The 20142-nt window shown below is 44.7% G+C and overlaps 1 protein-coding gene across 10 annotated transcripts in view; it reads left to right on the forward strand.

Moving 5' to 3' along the window:
- Positions 1–20142, forward strand: part of RAP1GAP2 (RAP1 GTPase activating protein 2) — a 283508-nt gene that overhangs the window by 201409 nt on the left and 61957 nt on the right. For 7 of the 10 annotated variants that reach the window (XR_009553162.1, XM_060204154.1, XM_060204155.1 and 4 more), the window contains 5 exons: positions 8071–8106; positions 12552–12596; positions 13312–13344; positions 13728–13940; positions 15788–15891. Coding sequence is in view for 9 of the 10 variants with exons in the window: in XM_060204154.1 (XP_060060137.1) it covers positions 8071–8106; positions 12552–12596; positions 13312–13344; positions 13728–13940; positions 15788–15891 (431 nt within the window). In the remaining variant the exon portion in view is untranslated. The remainder of the gene's footprint in view (positions 1–8070; positions 8107–12551; positions 12597–13311; positions 13345–13727; positions 13941–15787; positions 15892–20142) is intronic. The other 3 variants (XM_060204153.1, XM_060204152.1, XM_060204157.1) reach the window with 1 other exon arrangement.

Raw genomic sequence — 20142 nt, forward strand, 5'->3', positions numbered from 1 at the left:
GCTTTTTATTTCTAATCATATCCTTATTTCATATCTTTCACATAATTTTCTGTTTCCATTACAATAACTATTTATTTGAAATAGAACTATCAAGTAATGTAGGTATACGTGCTTGTGAAGTAGGTTGTATATAAAGCAGCCTCCTTCCCTAATCGGAGAGTCCTGAGATTCCCAAACAGACTTGATGGGCCTAGACCTCGAATAAATCTCGCTCTCCATTGTTACTGGTCATTTCTATCAGGAACAACACAACAGACCCCTTTGTGGGCCCCCATAGGACCTTGCCCTCAACTTGGATCAACAATGGTAGAGAATGTTCCATCCTTCGAAGGGAGGCTGGACAACATACTCTATGCTACACCTGAGGAAGATGGGTCCTGATGTTGGGGCAGCTTGGAATCTTCCTACTCCTGACCATAGAATGTGAGCTCAGACCTACAGGGATGCAGAGGTCACATAGGCTCCTAAGCTGATTATGGGCCCCAGATCACATCAAATCGATGGGGTTTACAGTCAACAATATTTATACCCTCTTCCCATGTTAGGGAGCTACTCTCTTCCCTGATCCAGCTTTCTGGCCCTTTTTCCAGCCATGACATCATCTCTTCAGACAATAACTAGGATCCACTGGCATATCAGATTTCAGGCTCAGGGGAAAAAAGAAAAAGGGGGGGGGGAAACCTAATATAGCCACGGGCCCTTTGGAATATAACTAAATGTGCCTAGTAGCTATCTACAAAATGGAGGGCCCCCAACTCTTCATCTGCAATAGTCCAGTCCTTAGGTCCATGATTGGTTAACACTTTGTTTGGCTTTGTATGTTAACTCTCTTTTCAGCCACCAGGTTCCAGGTGCTAGCAGGATGCCCACCAGACTTCCCTGGACAGACAGCCCCACCAATGTGGGGAGCTATGATTCCCCAGAGCCCTTCCTCACTAGGGTAAGAGAGAGACAGGCTGGGAGTATGGATCGACCTGTCAACACTCATGTTCAGTGGGGAAGCAATTACAGAAGCCAGACCTTCAACCTTCTGCATCCCACAATGACCTTGGGTCCATACTCACAGAGGGTTAAAGAATAGGAAAGCTATCAGGAGAGGGGATGGGATACAGAGTTCTGTTGGTGAGAACTGTGCGAAGTTGTACCCCTCTTATCCTATGCTTTAGTCATAAGTGTTTCTTTTTATAAATAAAACATAAAAAAAAACCAAACAAATAAAGCAGCCTCCTTGTCTCCACTCTCTTAGTAGAGTACTTTTCGACACTGTAAGGTAAATGTTTGCTTATTTCTATGCATTTCTTTTTTCTTTTAATTATCTTTATTTACTTACTGGATAGAGACAGCCAGAATTTGAGAAGGAAGGGGGAGATAGAGTGGAGAGAGACAGAGACACCTGCAGCCCTGCTTCACCACTTGTAAAGCTTTCCCCCTGCAGGTGGGGACTGGGGGCTTGAACCCTGGTCCATGCGCATTGTAACATGTGCGCTCAACCAGGTGTGCCACCACCCAGCCCCCCTCTATGCATTTCTATACATTCATACATACAGGCTATTATAGTTTTATAAAAATGAGGTTATAGTCTATATATCATAAAGAGCATCTTTTAAAAAAATTATTTGTAAAAATGAAACACTGACAAAAACCATAGGACAAGAGGGGTACAACTCCACACAATTCCCATCACCAGAACTCCGTATCTCATCCCCTCCCCTGATAGCTTTCCTATTCTTTATCCTTCTGGGAGTATGGACCTAGGGTCATTATGGGGTTCAGAAAGTGGAAGGTCTGGCTTCTGTAATTGCTTCCCTGCTGAATATGGGCATTGACAAGTCGATCCATACTCCTAGTCTGCCTTTCTCTTTCCCTAGTGGGGTGGGGCTCTGGGGAAGTGGGGCTCCAGGACACATTAGTGGGGTCGTCTGCCCAGTTGGCATCATATTAGCATTTGGAACCTGGTGGCTGAAAAGAGACTTAACATATAGAGCCAAACAAATTGTTGACTAATCATGAACCTAAAGGCTGGACTATTGCAGATGAAGAGTTGGGGGGCGGTCTGTTTTGTAGATAGTTAGTAGACCTACTTTAGTTATATTCCAAAGGGCCCATGTCTATACTAGTTTGTTTTTTTTTCTCTGAGCCTGACATCTGATATGCAGGTGAATCCAAGTTATTGTCTGTGGAGATGATGTCATGGCTGGAAAAAGGACCAGAAAGCTGGATCAGGGAAGAGAGTAGCTCCCAAATATGGGAAAGGTGTATAAATATTGTTGACTATAAACCCCATCAATTTGATCTGATCTGGGGCCCCTATTCAGGTTAGAAGCCTATGTGACCTCTGCATCCCTGTAGGTCTGAGCTCACATTCTGTGGTCATGAGTAGGAAGATTCCAAGCTGCCCCAACATCAGGACCCATCTTCCTCAGGTATATAGCATAGAGTATGCTGTCCATCCTCCCTTTGGAGGATGGAACATTCTCTACCATTGTTGGTCCACCTTGAGGGCCAGGTCCTCTTGGGCCCCACAAAGGTATCTATTGTGTTGTTCCTGATAGAGATGACTGGTAACAATGGACTTCATGCTTGAGAGTACAGTGCTTTGTCCATTGTGCCACCTCCCGGGTCGACTGGTAACAATGGAAAGAGGGATTTATTCGAGGTCTAGACCCATCATGCTTGTTTTGGAATCTCAGGACTCTCCAACTAGGGCCCCAGCTGATGGGGTGGCCTGATAGTGATTAAAGAGTCATTGTTAAAGTATGCCAGTCTCTTGCCCTTATTCAGCTTTTGCAGTCCTTACTTTGATAAGGCTAGCTTTGGAGTGACTGAGAGAAGTGTAATAGGAAGTAGGTGAGGAGGGTATCTAAGTCTAAATAAACACTATTTCATTATGAACTTTATGGTATCTTTTTAGGTCTTTATACTTGCTTGCTGCATATACTGACTCACTGTAGGCTATTGTGCACTTTTGCTTTCAGGTATATATTTTGCCCTAATTTATGGATACATGTGAACATATGCCCTATCTCATGGGACCTATTCTATATCTAGGTTTTGGGACTTTGTTAAGAAGTGAACCACCTGAAGTAAGATTAGAGAATCCTATGAAAGGAAAGGTCTCACCCAAGCAATGAGGCTGAAGGGTTGACATTCCATGCCTGACGTCTCTGGACACAGTCTGAAGTGCAATAAGCTGAGGTGGTACTTATGTGATTAGGTTGGGATCAGCAGATGGTATGACTTGAGAGAAGCATGTAGGAAAGTGAGCCCCACCCTAGAGGTTCCAGAACTGGGGGAAATATGGACTCTGTAGAGGAAGCGGGGGGTTCTTGCTTCTTAGGGTTTAAGAAGACAATGGATAGTTATTGCTATAATCACATTATTTGACAATTGGGTTAACTTTAAAAATCCCTTTGTTAAGATTTGCTGTATCATACACAACATCACCATAATTTATGACCTCTGACATATACAACTTTTACTTTCTCAATGACTGCATAGTTTTTTATTTTCCTTTTTTCTTTTTGAACAGCTTTAGTGCAGTATCATTCATATAACATAGAGTTACTCATTTGAAGTGTGCAGTTCGGTGGTTTAGTTTATTCATAGGATTATATAACCATCACCGCAATCAATTTCAGAATGTTTTTGCCACCTCAAAAGGAAGCTCTGTCTGCTTGATCTATGACTCTTCAACTATCCTATTAAGCAACCACAAATCTACTTTCTATTTCTCTTGTTTGCCTATTCTGGAAATTTTATATAAACAGAATAATATAAAATGTAGGGTTGTTTTTTTGGGGTTTTTTTGTATCTGACATCTTTCGGTCAGCATGCTTTCAAGTTTATCTGTGTTGTATCAGGTATTAGTACTTCTTTCTTTCTTGTGACTGAAGACTTTTCCATTAAGTGCATCTTCCATAATTTATTTCTTCTGAGTTGATGGTCCTTTGACTTTTTCTACTTTTGGGGAGATATTGTGAATATTGCTGCTATGAACATTGTTACATAAGTTATTATGTGGCCATTTATTTTCATTTCTCTTGGAGCATATACCTAGTGGATTTGCTGTGTCAAATGGTCACACTGTGTAATGGTAGCCTCCCCCCCCCCAGCATCTTCCCCTATAGCACTGCTTAGCTCTGGTTTATGGTGGCATTGGGAATTGAATCTGGGATCTCGGAGCTGGAGGCAGGAGATTCTTTTGCAGAACCACTGTGCTAGCTCTCTGGTACCTGTAATGATATATTTCTGAGGAGCTGCTAAAGTGTTTTTCCTAGTGCCTGCACCATTTTACACTCCTACCGGTAGTGGCTGAGGGTTCCAGTTTCTTCATACCCTTGCCAGTACTTTGTCCTTTTTTTTCTTCTTCTTTGTGTTTTATTAGTTTTAAACTTCTTTTTAAAAAAATTATTATTAGTGGGTTAATAATGATTGACAAAATTGTGAGATAAAAGGGCTACAGTTCTGTTAATTACCACCACCAGAGTGCCATATGCCATATCCCATCTCCTCCATTGGAAGCTTCCATATATATATATATATATATATATATCTTCCATATATATGTATATATATATATATATGGAAGATATATATATATATATATTAATATATATATTTTTACTTATTCCCTTTTGTTGCCCTCTTGTTTTATTGTTGTAGTTATTATTGTTGTTATTGATGTCGTCATTGTTGGATAGGACAGAGAGAAATGGGGAGAGGAGGGGAAGACAGAGAGGGGGAGAGAAAGATAGACACCTGCAGTCCTGTTTCACTGCTTGTGAAGCGACTCCCCTGCAGGTGGGGAGCCAGGGGCTCGAACCGGGATCCTTACACTGGTCCTTGTGCTTAGCGCCACCTGCGCTTAACCCGCTGTGCTACCGCCCGACTCCCTAAAAAAAATTTTTTTTTGTTATTTATTTTCTCTTTTGTTGCCCTTGTTGTTGTAGTTGTTATTGTTGTTGATGTTGTCATTCATTGTTGGATAGGACAGAGAGAAATGGAGAGAGGAGGGGAAGACAGAAAGGGGGAGAGAAAGACAGACACCTGCAGACCTGCTTCACCACCTACAAAGCGACTCCCCTGCAGGTGGGGAGCCAGGGGCTTGAACCGGGATCCTTAAGCCGGTCCTTGTGCTTCGTGCGACATACACTTAACCCGCTGTGCTACCTCCCGACTCCCCATTCATAACATTTTAATTTTATTCTGTGACTGTATTTTACTCTAACCAATTTCGTATAGATTGACATGTTTAAGTTACCTCCATTTTTACTGTTATGTTTGTTGTACATATATACAAGTGTGTCATTTGTATAGTTTCTTAGAAGAGAAAATGTTGGCCGGAAGTCTATAAATGGATTCATTTTTTAAAACATATTTATTTATTTACTGTAGGGTAGAGACAGAGAGAAATTAAGAGAGGAGGGGGAGATAGAGAGGGAGAGAGACAGAGAGACACCTACAGACCTGCTTCACCTCTTGTGAAGCTTTCCCCCTGCAGGTGGGGACCAGGGGCTTGAACCTGAGTCCTTACACACTGTACTGTGTGCACTAACCAGGTGCACCACCACCTGACCCCTATTCATTTTATTTTTAAATTTTATGCATACAGGCATTGAACAATTTTATTTTTACTTATAAATATTTTATTGGCTTATTACTGAACAGAGATAGAACAGACAGTATCATTCTGGCACATGATATACCTAGGGTCAAATGTTGGACTTCTTGCTTGAGAGTCTATAGAACGCTTTATCCAAGGCATTTCCTCTTATGTTGTGTGTGTTTAAAACATTGACTTTTTTTTTCTGCTTCTTGGTTTCCTTTGGTTCATTTTTTTCCAACCTTATTGATTTGTGTTAGTTTTCTTTTTTTTTTTTTAACATCCTTGTGATGGAACTTAATAAAAATGCATATACTGGGGGGGAGACAGCACGCAACTCTTATGCTTGAGGCCACAGAGACCTTAGGTTTCATCTGTGACACTACAGTATGCCAGAGCTGAGCAGTGATCTGATCTCTCTTATTTTCTCTCTCACTCTAATAAAAACAAACAAATATCTCTTAAAAAACAGAATGAGGGGGCCCGGGTGGTAGCACAGTGGGTTAAACGTACATGGTGTGAAGCACAAGGACTGGCGTAAGGCTCCCGGTTCGAGCCCCTGGCTGCCCACCTGGAGGGGGATCACTTTACAAGTGGAGAAGCAGGTCTGCAGGTGTCTTATCTTTCTCTTTCCCTCTCTGTCTTCTCCTCTTGTCTCAATTTCTCTCTGTACTATCAAACAGCAACAATAACAGTAACAACAACAGTGGCAACAAAAAATGGAAAAAATGGCTGTCAGGAGCAGTGGATTCATAGTGCAGGCACTGAGCCCCAGCGATAACCCTAGAGGCAAACAAAAAAAAAACAACAACAAAAAGAATGCACCAAGCAAGTGGGAAGGATAGGTTTGGAAGCTGGAGGTTTGATGGCTACTTCTAATCAAGAACTCAAAGGAGGTGCTTCCAAACTTGTCTTTAACTCTATAATTCTTACATGGAGGTTCCAGCCCTTTGTATCTGTACTGCTTGTGGGCCAAAGACTCTTTTCTTTCACAAATCAACTTCATGCTGGGAGGAGTCAGTGTGAGTCAGCTGCATCTGCTGCAGGGCTAGGTCTCTCCATGGAGGTCTTCTTCCGAGGATCCTTGTGGAATTCTCAGGAATGAATCTATGGCTTTGTCCCCTAGTGGGACAACTGTCCTGGTCATTAGCTCATGCAGAGAGGGAGAATGTTTGACTGTTCTTTCTGCATGAACAGGTGACAAGGACATGCACCATGCTCCTTATCAGTGCTTTATTTTCTCTGCTATTCATCTGGGGACTGCCTGTTCTGGGCACTCGATAACTCATCACTTGCCCGGATATAGGCAGTGATTTAATGATAAGAAGTATAGCTGTCGTGTCCTGAACCCCACCTCTCCAAAGCCCTGCCCCACTAGGGAAAGATAGAAATAGGCTGAGGGTATGGGTCAACCTGCCAATGCCCATGTCCAGCAGAGAAGCAACTACAAAAGCCAGACTTCCCATTTTCTGCACCCCATAATAATCCTGGGTCCATGCTCCCAGAGGGATAAAGAATAGGGAATCTTCCAATGGAGGGGATGGGATATGGAACTCTGGTGATAGGAATTGTGTGGAATTGTACTCATCTTATTCTACAATCTTGCCAATCATTATTAAATCAATAATAAAAAAAAGAAGTATAGTTGTCACCATGAACTGAATGGGAAGTAGGGAAGCCTTTGAAGGGACCGCTACATGGGTTTTGTTAGGGTAGAACATCCAATCCCTTGCACGCGCACGTTCGCGCACACACACACACACACACACACACACACACACACACACACACGTTTTTTGTCTTACTTGGAGTTTACAAATGTGGTACCAAAGTAGGTTGAATTTTTGGATATTTATATGTTTGAGATTTGAAAATCAGCTCATCCAAAGAGGTGCCTTAGGGCAAGGGATGAGGCAGGCAGAGCGACTTGCCTCATCAGGCACTCGAACCCCTATAGCTGCTCTGGCCAGACTGACCCTGCTTTTTACAGGTCATGTACAGGTTGGTGCACTAAAGGGAGATGTCCGTGGAGTTTGTTGGCACAAAAATTGGGAGAAGTCCTCATATCGAACACCTTGACCCTCTGTTGGGTTGAGAACATTCCAAACAGGAATCCTGCTGGAGACTGAATCTTGGGTTGACAGGCTTTTGGGAGCTTGGATGTTTCCCAGGGGCCACCGGGGCCACTCTCCTTTCTCCTGACAGAGACCCAGTGATGGTTATTCTCCCTAAGGACGTTTGCCATCCCAGACACGTTTACTTTTTTTCTTTTATTGTGGGGAGTGTTTTGACTCTCCAGCCCTGCAAAGACAAAATCAAATTAGCTTCTCACTTGATGCAGATGAATTTTGTCCCCAGAGAGGGCTTGGGCTTGGGTCTAGCTTCTCGACAGTTGGTGAGGAGGCTTTCTCAGCAGACCTCCTGGCTCATGCCCCATCTTTCTCTCCCCACCCTCTTGTGTCTTTCAGTCCGCGGAGTTCTTCGAGATGCTGGAGAAAATGCAGGTGAGCGTCTATAAAGTGGAGGAGCCCAGCACTCTCGGAGGTGTGGCAGTGGCCTCAGAGACACACATGAGAGGTGCCCCCACTGGTGGAATTCAGGGGTCTTAGAGGGAAGAGGCAGAAAAGGGAGCCCTCACAGTCCCAATAAGCATTTCCCCATTGAGTGGCTGAGGATTCTGGGGGAGGATTTCGACTTGAAGAAATAAGAGAAGATGAAAGAAGCCCCTCATTCCTGCAAAACAGATGGGAAACTATAAATTTCACAGGTATGGGGAGGGCTTGAGAGGGTCTGTTGTTGCTAGAATGGATTAGAAAGAAAAACTGAAAAAGAAAGCTTCCCCTTTTTAGGGGCATCATCTTAGTAGTGGATAGGAGACAGATCTGAGTTCATCTCCTGCATCTAATACTAGCTAATGCAGGCTTCTCCCCATTTCTAAGCCTCTTGCTCCTGTTTTCTGCCTACCTACAGCACTCCTCTCACCTCATTATGACACCAATCCTGTGAATTGTATAATTGTGTCATACAATTCAACTCAAGTCTGGCACTGTCTCCGTTGGGAATAGCTTCAGTTCTCACAGCTGAAGGGCTGTGCTTCACCTGAGTGGCTTACCACCTGTCTATAAACTGGAGGTTCCTATGGCCCCGTCCGTGGGTTTGATCAATTTTCCAGAGTGGCTTACAGAACTCAGGAAAAGAATATATTTAACAGAGCACCAATTTATTTAAAGGAATGTAACTTGGGAGCAGCCAGATAAAGCAGACTGCAAAGAGCAGCTGGGTGTGGGAGAAGGAGGTCTGGAGCATTTGTGCGCCAAACACGCCACTCCCAGCACAGACACATGTGCACAACCCAAAAGGTTGGCTTCAGAAACCCCATCCTTTTGAATGTTTATGGAAGCTTCAGGACATAGGAACCATTGACTATTGGTGATCGATTTACCCCTCTCTGGAACTAGGGGGATGGGACTGAAAGCTCCAACCTTATAATCAGGGTTGGTTCCCCTGACAGCCAGCTCCCCCACACTTAGGGGTTGTCCAGAAGCTACATCATTAACAGACTCATTAACATAAACATACAAGCAGCAAGGCTCTGCTTTCACATTATGACACTGGAGCTGCTTAAGGAACCAAGGCGCAAAGGCCAAGGACTGTAAGGAAAGATACTCCCAAGTGCCCCTGTTGCTCTAACCTCCTACGAAATTCCAAGGGTTTTAGGAGCTCTGTGCAAAGAACTGAATGAAGACCAAATCTTATTCTAAATCGCAATATCACAGCCTCTAAAAATATGTCAGAATAAAAATAACCACTTACGTGGCTGTCAGATGAAATGAGATAATATATGTAAACGCTTGGTAGGCACTGAATAAAAACCAGTCTTTATTGTGGAGAGAACTGCTGGGGCGGGATTCTTTGTGGTTAGTCCTCACGCAGGGTTTGTGGCTCACAGGTTAGGACTGCAGGTTAGGGATTATTGGGAGAAGCCCAGAAGGGTTAATTGATACTTTCTGGTAGAAAGAGTGGGTAGAAGAAGCTGACAATAGCACAGTTATTTTAAGCACTTCTCTGGGCTCAGAGATTGACAGGTACCATCTGATTTCTTTCTGAGAAAGACTCACAGGAAGTAGGTCTTTATTACTGTTATTCATTATTATTGATATTATCTCCAATTTAACAGGTGAGAAAACTGAGGCAAGAGGTAATAAATAAAGCTCTCAAGAGCTCATGACTAGTCAGTAACTTCAGAGCTGGAGGGCTTAGCCACTATGTTATGATGCTTCCCCCACCCCCATAAATGGATGTTCCACACTCAAGGAAGGCGACTTCTAGAATAGTATTGTGGAAGCTCTAGGAGCAGAAGCAAATGGTGTTCCTGAGATGCAGGTGGTATTGCTGGGAGGGCTGCTGTGAGTGTGCCTGGTCCTCACAGGCAAGTCCAGCGTTCCCTAAAGGGTGGTTCAGGGAGGGGTTGTTTGAGGAAAATATTGTTAGTGGCTGTGTCACTATCCAAGCAATCACCCTCTGTGCCCAGTGTGTGCACTGCATAATGATTCTATGTGCATTTAGGGAACTTACAAACAAGTTGCGGAACACAGATGGCACGTGCCTTGACAGGGTGTGGTGAGAGACAGTGTATAATTAAGTTCTCAGTTGCTTGGAGGAAAGCTGGGAATTTCATCTCCAGTCCGTGGAACCTCTGGGAAGCCGGCACACGCTGTCCTCACTCTGCCCTCTCTCTCTCTGGTTGCTCCCACAATCCACCCAACCCTCACCTTCATCTAGAGCCCCCCTTCATGTCCTCACACAGGGCTTCTCTGAGCACTCTCTGACTTCACACTGTTGTGTTGTCTCAGCACTGCTGGGTTTTCTTCTCAACTAGGTTGAGGGGACATCTCAGGGGTAATATTTTTATGCCCTTTCTATGTCTCATAGCAGTTTATACTTTGTTGATTCCATCTCATTTGAGGCCATGGGGTCTTAAACTGAATTCCCTGGTATTTAGATCCCTATCATGTGCTAATGGACCCAGTCTCAGAAGTGCCCACAAATTCCAACTCTGTTGTATAGATGAAGCTCACATTTGGGGAGCCAGCAGGAATGAAGCAGGCTGCATGGCACAACCAGATCTTGCCCTTGTCTCCTTGCACCACAGCTGTGGGTACTGGTCTTCAGGTTCAGGGTGGCTGAGTATCCCAGGGCAAGTGAATCCAGACCCGAGGCTCCTGACCCCTAGCCCCAGAGCCTGAATCTGTGGGGGGGGGGGGGGGGACATAATCCCTGAGACACAGCAGGAACAAAATACACAAGCTTCAGGTCCACTCAGCCCTAGGTTCCTAGGTTCAGATTCTAGACAACTAGACTCTAGCTGAGTGTCATTGGTGAAATCACTTTGCCTTTCTGAGCAAAAAAAAAAAAAAAACCCTCTTCACTGGGGCGCAAGTGGGATGATGATGATGATAATGATAATAATAGTAATAATAATAATAATGTCTTGTACAAAGGATGACCTAAGAGGGGAGGGGCTTAGGGCCCAATGCTGAGTGGTACCTGTGTCCCAGGGAGAATACTCCAGGAGATTTGCCCTCCTGCCCCAGGGGCTGTTCCCAGGTGGGAATGACTAACAAGAACAAAGAAAACAGACTCCTGACATCACCCCTCTCCCCTCCACCCAGTTTGCTTCCCTGGACTGGGCTGCAGGGCCACCCTGCAGGTGAATTTCTCCCCAGGTGGGGAGAGAAGTGCCTATTCAGTGGGAGGAGCACCCCCACACCCTCGTGAACAATGCTGTGACTCTTTCCAGAGGAGTCTGGAGAGGCCCAAGTCGAAACCCCACCTGGCCAGCAGGAGGCCCAGATCCAAGGCCTTTGGGACATGATCCTGTAGGGGTAGACACTTAGCCTGGCTTCCAGTCCAGGCCCAGCCACTCACTAACTGTGTGGCATTATATGAGCACTCTGCCTAGTCCTCAATTTTCAATGGTGAATAGGTGCTGAGGGCTTCAAAGGAGACATGAGTGGGCATGTTTAGCAAAGTGAAAATCCCCATGATTTCTGGTGGCTTCCGAATTCTGTTCTCTTCAGAGGGAACCTGTTTCTTTCAGTATACCCTATCGTATCCACCAGATGCACACTCCCCCAGAATCCAGTTAAATCATCCAAATTTGACTACGGTACTACTAAACCTCTGCTCCTCTAAAATGACTTCCTTGTAAGCGAACCATATTAATCCAGGTGCAGCCATAGCTCCTGTTGCTTTGAGTGACATTTCTGTGGGCAGAGGGCAGGTGTAAGACTCCTCATGAAGGATTCTTTATCACTAGTGAAGCTGTAGAGGTTGCAAGAGACTCAACTGTGTGAAGACTCAGCAGCAGTGTAACAGCTACGGCGAGAGGAGCTGGAGCTGGTATTGTGGAGTGCTGGCTCGGACTCTCACAGAACCACGTTGCCATCACTGCCTCTCACCTACCAGTTCTGGGAGCCTGCAGGAGCTGTTTAAATGCCAGTTTGATAACTGCCTCCCTCATGCTAGCAGTAACTCACAGCTTTTACTGCATTCCAGCCACTCTTCCACTGATAACACAAGCTCCTTAGCAACACCGAATCTTCATCCCAGTAGCTGGTGCCATTGTTGACCCCATTTTACAGGTGACAGCGCAGCCGTAGACTTGTTTCACTCACATGAGGTCATAAGTTCCTATGTGGAAGTGCTGGGATTTGAACAAGTCCATTGCTCTTAAACTTCTGTCCTGCTTCCTTGCTGGGGCTGCTGTGAGGACCATGCCAGGAACCTGGTGTGTGAGGTCCTGCCACACATCAGCTGCTGCTGTGTTGTTACTAACCTCCGTACTGACTGCCTCCCTCCTCTCGCTCCTCCCAAAAGACCCCTCCGTGTGGCTTCTCTATTGGTGACCTTTGCTTTCCCACGGATCCTCTTTTCCTTGTTTCTGCAGGGGATCAAGCTTGAAGAGCAGAAGCCGGGACCCCAGAAGAATAAGGTGGGCTGGGCGGTGAGGTGGCAGCCAGCAAGGCCCGGCGAGGGCTTGCTTAGAGGAAGGCAGGGGGCAGTGTCGTGGGGTCTGCTCTCTTACACTAACTCTGATTTCCCCTCTGAGCCTCTTATGTGATTGTGCTTGTGTTGACTGGGGGGCCATAAGGAAGGTCCTGGTTTCATGATTCCAAGGTGGCTTCAGAGCAGCCTGGGGGTGGAGTCTCAGGTCAGATCTAAGGCTTGCAGCTTTGCTTGGCTTCTCTGCTCACCTCCTACAAATGAACCACACACAGCATCTGGGGTATTGGTCTCTGTGCTCTGGGCTCCAGTGGGCATCAGCTGGAATAGCTTCAGGTTCCATTCCCAAGGCCCTGGGGTATAGCTCATCCTTCCTAGGTCAGCCCTTTTGCCTGGAGGGAGGCGTTTGGTAGGGCCAGGGGTTGTCTTTCTGTTAGAGGAAAAGCTAGTGACACTGAGGGGACTGTACTGTGTCTTTGGTCAGCAGGGCTTACGTGCAGGTTCTTTGCCATCAGGGAAGCATTAAGAGCAGCCATAACCCTGAGCTGCCTCTAGGATGCTGTTCCCTCTGGTCTTCCTCCTGCTAGTGCTCCCAAAGAACCTGGTGCAGTCTTCCTGCCCAGACCCAGGACAAGGCGGAAACAGAGGCTGAACTTTCTGGGGACTGCTGGGACTAATGGTGGCCTTGTCTGTCTGTCTTGCAGGATGATTATATCCCATACCCCAGCATTGATGAGGTAGGACTCCCCCACCCCCACAACCCCCTACATACACATACCCCACACCGCAGCCTCCTCTGGAACAGGGCTGGGGGCTTGAGGGTGATGATTCCTACCCCATCTCACGTGGGACAGAACCATGGGCTGGGATTTGAGGACCTGCTTTCCCTTTGTGACCTCAAACTTTCCATGTTTAAATGGGGGGGTGTGTGTTCTGGGTCAGGTCCCCCTCTGGGACTACACCAGGGTTGGAAGAGTTGGAGATGCGGTGGGGCTAACAGAAGGATTTCACATGATTGCCTCTTGCTTCAATTACGGGTGTCTCATCTCTGAGCAGTTCAGGTGGGGCACCCCCTGCAGGCCCAGGGCAGGCTGCATGAAGACCCTTCTTCTGCCTCCAGGTTGTGGAGAAGGGAGGCCCGTACCCTCTAATCGTCCTGCCCCAGTTTGGGGGCTACTGGATCGAGGACCCGGAGAATGTGGGCACACCAACCTCACTGGGAAGCAGCATCTGTGAGGAGGAGGAAGAGGATGGCCTCAGCCCCAGCACATTCGGCTACAAGATGGAGTGCAAGGGTGAAGCCAGGGCCTACCGAAGACATTTCCTCGGAAAGGTGAGGCTTGATGCAAACAGCTGCAGGCAGGGGTGCTCCAGGCAGCCTCTCTCTCCAGTGTCTCTTCCCCTTATCTCTCCTTTCCTGTCCTACCTCTGTCTTTGTCGCATGTCTCTTTCCTCCTTGACAAGTTTGATGGGCTCTGTGAGGGATATGTGCAGTTAGGAAGGCTTTTGTAGGTACTGCCCCTAGCAAATGTCTCAGGAGGGGATGGGACAGGTAGCCTTGGGAGGTGAAGGAGGTAGAAGGGAAAAAAAATCTATTTTCACATCTTAGGAGCCTTTATTTCATCTCACTTGTACAGTTCTCTAGTGTCCCCATGCAGACAGGTCCCACTGTGCACTTGTACTGGTTGGTGTGCTGTGAGCCTCTGATTGCTTAAAAGTGACAGAATTACATTTCCTTAAATAGACTCTCTCCTTCAGATGTACCAGGCTTTGGAAGTCCCAAGGGCAGATTCTGGGAATCTCCAGCCTAGGACTTCTTTTTTTTTGTTTATTTTTTAAATTTAATTTTTTATGACTACAAATTAATAGGAATGTACATAAACACTGTTCCCACCACCAAAAGACTCTGTCCCATCCTATCCCATCCCTCTTTCCCTCTCCCCAGCCCCATGAAGCTGAACATGCACTCTCAACCCAGGGTTTTTACTTTGGTGCCCTACTCCAAATTCATTCAAATCCTGCTTTGAGTTTCCCTTTCTGTTCTTCTTTCTCAGCTTCTGTTTATGAGTGAGATCATCCCGTACTCCTCTTTATCTTTCTGACTTAGTTCACTTAACATAATTCCTTCTAGCTCCATCCAAGATAGGTCAGAGGATCATTGTTCTTAATAACTGCGTAGTATTCCATTGTGTATACCACAGCTTTCTCAGCCACTCATCCGTTGTTGGGCACCTGGGTTGTTTCCAGGTTTTAGCTATTATGAATTGTGCTGCTATGAACATAGGTGTACTTCTTTGCAGAGTCTCACAAAAGGGATCTGCATGAGAGTCCACCAAAGGAAATTTGTTTAAAAAATAATGCAGCTTCAATTACAGAAGGCAGACCTTCCACCTTCTGCACCCCATAATGATCCTGGATCCATACTCCCAGAGGGATGAAGAATAGGAAAGCTTCCAGTAAAGGGGATAGGATGCAGAACTCTGATGGTGGGAATTATGTGGAATTGCACCTCTCTTATCCAACAGACTTATCAATCACAATAAAAAAAAAAGCAGCTTCCGGTGGGCTCTCTGAGGCAGGGAGAGAGCCTCTGGTCCAGAAGGCCTCCCAACTGTCCTCTGGTGGGTGTGCCAGGGTTTTTTCTACCTTTATTCCCAGAAACAGTCTGAATTGTGTTTTCTGGTGAAGACTTGAGCTTCATTCGAGATAGATAGGATTTTGAGCCTTCATTTGTCCCTTACTAAATATGTGTGTTTTGTGACAGTTACTTAGCTTCCTTGAGTTTACACATCCACAGAATGGAGATGATGATGGAAACTCCCTTATAACATTTCACTCCAGATTAAAGGAAATAATATATGCTAACCCTTAGTTCAGTGCCTGCTTGGAACATCCTGAGGACGGAGAAGTTGGAAGCTGTTCCTGTGACCCTTCTCTCCCTCCACTTTTTTCTCTTCCTCCCCCTTCCTCCTCCGTGCACCTCAGTCTACTCCTTCTTCCACTCATCCTCTCCTCTCTTCTTTTTCTTTCTCCTCCCTCCTCATCAACAACTCTAGCAGTAGCCTCTTACTAATGCTTCTTATTACTGTGGGTTTTCTCACTCCTGTTGAAGGTGACTTGGGGGGCGGGTATGTCTGTAGGGGCCCCTTTGCCCTTCTAACACCTGATTTCTGTCTCAAGGACCACCTGAACTTTTACTGTACTGCCAGCAGCCTGGGCAACTTGCTCCTGTCCATCAAGTGCGAGGAGGCTGAGGGCATTGAGTACCTTCGGATCATTCTCAGGTGGGGCTTTCAGTTCTCAGTCCTAGCTGTTGGGACCAAGTCTTTAGTTGTAGTAACCCAGAAGAACCAGTCTAACCAGTTTGGTCTGAGTGAAGGGGGCGGGTAAGGTAGGGTGTGTATTGGGGTGGTGTGTGTGTGGAGGGGGACAGACCAGCTGGAATCCTGGTGCTCTTTCCTGGTTGCCAGTAGTCCAGGTGTTTGTGCCAATTGACTGGCTGTGAGAGTCACAGCTATATGCTATCTCAAGGTTACTTAGACCAGCCCCTTTCTCTTGTGGGGGACTGTGACTTGGAGACGGATGGGAAGAAAATAGGGGCATGTTTTTGCCCTCTGATACTCCATGGCTGAGACATATCTCCAAATGGTCCTGGGAGATGGTTGGCCAGAACACTGCCTGTGGTGTCATGAAAATAGAACCCAAAGCAGGGATGTATAGTGGATTCCCTGGCATAGAGATATTGTCACAACAAGAACCTCAGCCTGTCCCAGTCACCTGTCTCTGGAGTATGACCTCTTAAAGGACAGGACCTGAAACTTGTTTCTGTTTAATTCAACTGGTATGTATGTGTTGGTTTCTGAGGCAGGCATTGAACCTAGGGCTTATGCATGCAAAACATACATTCTGTCATTGGGCTCCATCCCCAGCCCCTTTCCCAGGAACTGTGAGAGGTGCTGGGGATGTAGTGATGACTGAGTCTCAAACCCTGTTCTCTAAAAACCTAGTGGGAAAGAACATATTTCATTAGATGTTACAGACATTATTTTAGTGAAATGCTCAAGATGCTATGAATGTCTGGAGAATTATCTTTGTCCCTGGTGAATGAATGAGAAGCCAGGAAGGCCAAGTGCTGGTGCTCTGACTGTTGTGAATTTGTCAGACTCATATTCTGTATTTGTTGAGTGTGTTTGAAAGTCCTAGAAGGTACCTGGACAAAAGCAATAATAACATCTATCCTTTGCTCAGACTTTGAGATAAATATGAAAGGGAACAGGCATACAGCTCTGGCCTAAGAGGCATAGGAGGGGGCTGGTATGAGGAAGTTGTCACTACCCATCGAACCCAGTTTTGATTTTTATTAAGGAAGGAAGCAATTTTCTTTATTGAAGTTCACCTGGCTAGAAATCATATTTGCAAGGATGGAAGAGTCAATTACATCACAAAAGCCAATTTTCTGAGGGAATAATACTTGAATCCTGTTCTCCAGATAGGATTTTGAGTGAGGTGAACCTTTGTAAAGGATATTGCTTTATTATTATTTTTAAATAATAATAAAAAACCCAGACCCAGATCTGTTGGGGTTCTGAGTAAAATGACAATTTTGAATGCATGCTTGCCCTCTTTTTACTAAGACTGCATTTTATCTGAAATGATGCACTAGAACTGAAAAGTTGAAGAAGATGGCAAGACATAGCACACATTTTTACTTTGATTTTTACTTTTTCGTAATCTGGGAGGCTATTAGGATGGCAGTATAGGTGACATTGAGAGCAGAACCCTAGTTCTTTAGAAAGCGATGTAGTATGGGAACATAGGAAATTGCAAATGCTGGGAGAATCCTGTATTCTTTAGGAGTCAGGATAAGCCCTGGAAAAAGTCAGGTATCCTTCTACTTGGGGCACTTAGTAATATTTGAAATCATTACCCTGGCAAGCCTATGGGCAAGTTTAAACATCACTGTTCGAAACAGAAAGCCAGTGGTGGTGGCGGTGTGGTTGGTGGAGAGAAGCCATACACCAGCCAGAAAGTTGGAGAATCACAGCATATAGTTGGAGGGATGGGCAGGCCAAATTGAAAAGCAGACGCACTCCCCCCAAAAAAATCTCTCCAGCACCTGCTCCCCACCAGTGGGGGGGATGCTACACAAGTGGTGAAGCAATTCTGCAGGTGTCTGTCTTGCTCTATCCCATTCTGTCTCCCTCTTCCCTCTCGATTTCTCTCTGTGTTATCAAACAAAAAGGAAAAGAAAAAGGGGGGGGGCATGGCCGCTAGGAGCCATAGCTTCATCGTGCAGGTAGCAGGCCCCAAGCCCCAAGCCCTAAGCCCCAAACCCCAGCGATAACCCTGTTGGCAATTTAAAAAAAAGGGGGGGGGTCAGGCAGTAGTGCAGTGAATTAAGCGCACATGGTGCAAAACACAGGACCAGTGTATGTAAGGATCCTGGTTCAAGCTCCCACCTCCCCATCTGCAGGAGAGTCACTTCACAAGCGATGAAGCAGGTCTAGCAGGTGTCTGTCTTTCTCTCCCCCTCTCTGCCTTCCCCATCTCTCTCCATTTCTCTGTCCTATCCAACAACAATGACATCAATAATAACTACAACAATAAAACAACAAGAGCAACAAAAGGGAATAAATAAATAAATATTTTTTAAAAAGCTCCATGACTGAGCAGCTTTAGCAGACACAAACAAGAAACTATTCAGAGATGAAATTCTCTGGTTGGCAGGGATCCCTATTCCAACTTCTTCCTCAATTTTTAAATTGATATCACAAAGTTAAAGCAACCTCCCCAGCCTAAAATTCTAGAATAGTCATAAGCTGACTACCTTCTGTTTGTGCCATGAGAATAGCCAAGAGGAATCTACCCAGACTTTGAAAACAAACAAAAAACCTGAGTAGATTTCTTTTTTCATGTTTGGATATCAAGAAGAAGAGAGAAAGAGGGGGAGAAAATTCACAGGTTGCTGAAAGAAAAAAAATCTGCAGCTAAAGAAAAAAAAAACATAACTTGGCATTTAAAAGGTAGGAAAATAGCCAAGTTTTTGAAAAGTAGCATAGACAACCAAGTAAGTTTTAGATATTTATTAATTTCTACAAGCAGGCTTGTAGAAAAATGAACTATAGGAGAGAATAAACAAACTATAAAATGGAGAAGTATCAGAGAGATGCAAAGGTTGGCTAGGTTAAGGAAATAATATGAAAAAGTCAAAAATTAACAAAAAGATTTTTTTTTTAACAAAAAGAATTTTAAATGAGAGGGCCAGGCGGTGGTGTACCTGGTTAAGCGCACATTACCGTGCACATGCACAAAGACCCAGGTTCAAGCTCCTGGTTCCCAGGGGGGAAAGCATTACATGTAGTGAAGCAGGGCTGCAGGTGTCTCTCTGTCTCTCTCCCTCTCTATCTTCTTCTCCCCTTTCAATTTCTCTCTATCCAATAATAAATTAAAAAATATTTTTAAAAGAATTTTAAATGGCATCAGAAGCAGTAAAGAATAGAGTCTGCTTTCTAGAAAATCCAGCTGGGTGGGGATAGATAGCATAATGGTTATGCAAACAGACTTTCATGCTTGGGACTTCAAAGTCCCAGGTTCAATCCCTCCCCCACCCACACACACACAATGCAAGGAACTATTAACTGGATGTATTTTGATGAACATCTGTTATTTTCTGAATATAAAATCACTGGTATATTGAAAATAATAAAGGAAGAAGATATACATGTGGAAAAGAGAATCATCATAAATGATGATAACAGTTTGAATGGTGATCATAAAACATGTTTAATTCTACTTTTTAAACAATGTATTTATTTTTATTGTCACCAGGGTTATCACTGGGGCTTGGTGCCAGCACTATAAATTCACCACTCCTGGTGGCTACATCCCCCCTTTCTATTTTATTGGATAAGACAGAGAGAAATTTCGAGGAGATGTGGAGAATAAGAGGGAAAAGATAAGATACCTGCAGACCTGCTTCACCACTCGTAAAGCTTCCCCTTGCAGAAGGGGGGGTGGGGCTCGAACCTGGTCCTTGTACATGGTAATGTGTGCATTCAACAGGGTGTGCTACTACCCAACCCCCATAAATTCTACTTTTGAACAGAAAAGATTCTCCACTTGGGCCATCCCTCCAAAAGTGATTGTGTAAATCTCTAAATCTCTCATAGTATACCTCAAGACTGTTTAAAAATAAAAGTGATTAAAAAAAGTAGTATCAAATACAAAAAGAAAGCATGGTTGGCAATATTAATATAGAAAGGTAGAAATCAAGGAGAAAACTCTGTGCGGTTGTCTATTCCTAGAAGGTAAAACTGCAGTAAATGTGCCTTATGAACATTTATGTATTTTGTTTTTTAACAAATTAAGCTGTTTTTCTGGTATCAAAAAACTTTTTTTTTCCACTAGTGACTTAACAGTGTTTTATAGAATCATAAGACTTTAGGGCTACACTTTCCCACTTATAAATAGTGTGTATAAATTACCACACCCCCACCAAAATCCTGTGCCTCTCCACCCCGTAACAAACATTATGT

This window comes from Erinaceus europaeus, chromosome 12, assembly GCF_950295315.1.
Source record: "Erinaceus europaeus chromosome 12, mEriEur2.1, whole genome shotgun sequence".
NCBI classification, from domain to species: domain Eukaryota; kingdom Metazoa; phylum Chordata; class Mammalia; order Eulipotyphla; family Erinaceidae; genus Erinaceus; species Erinaceus europaeus.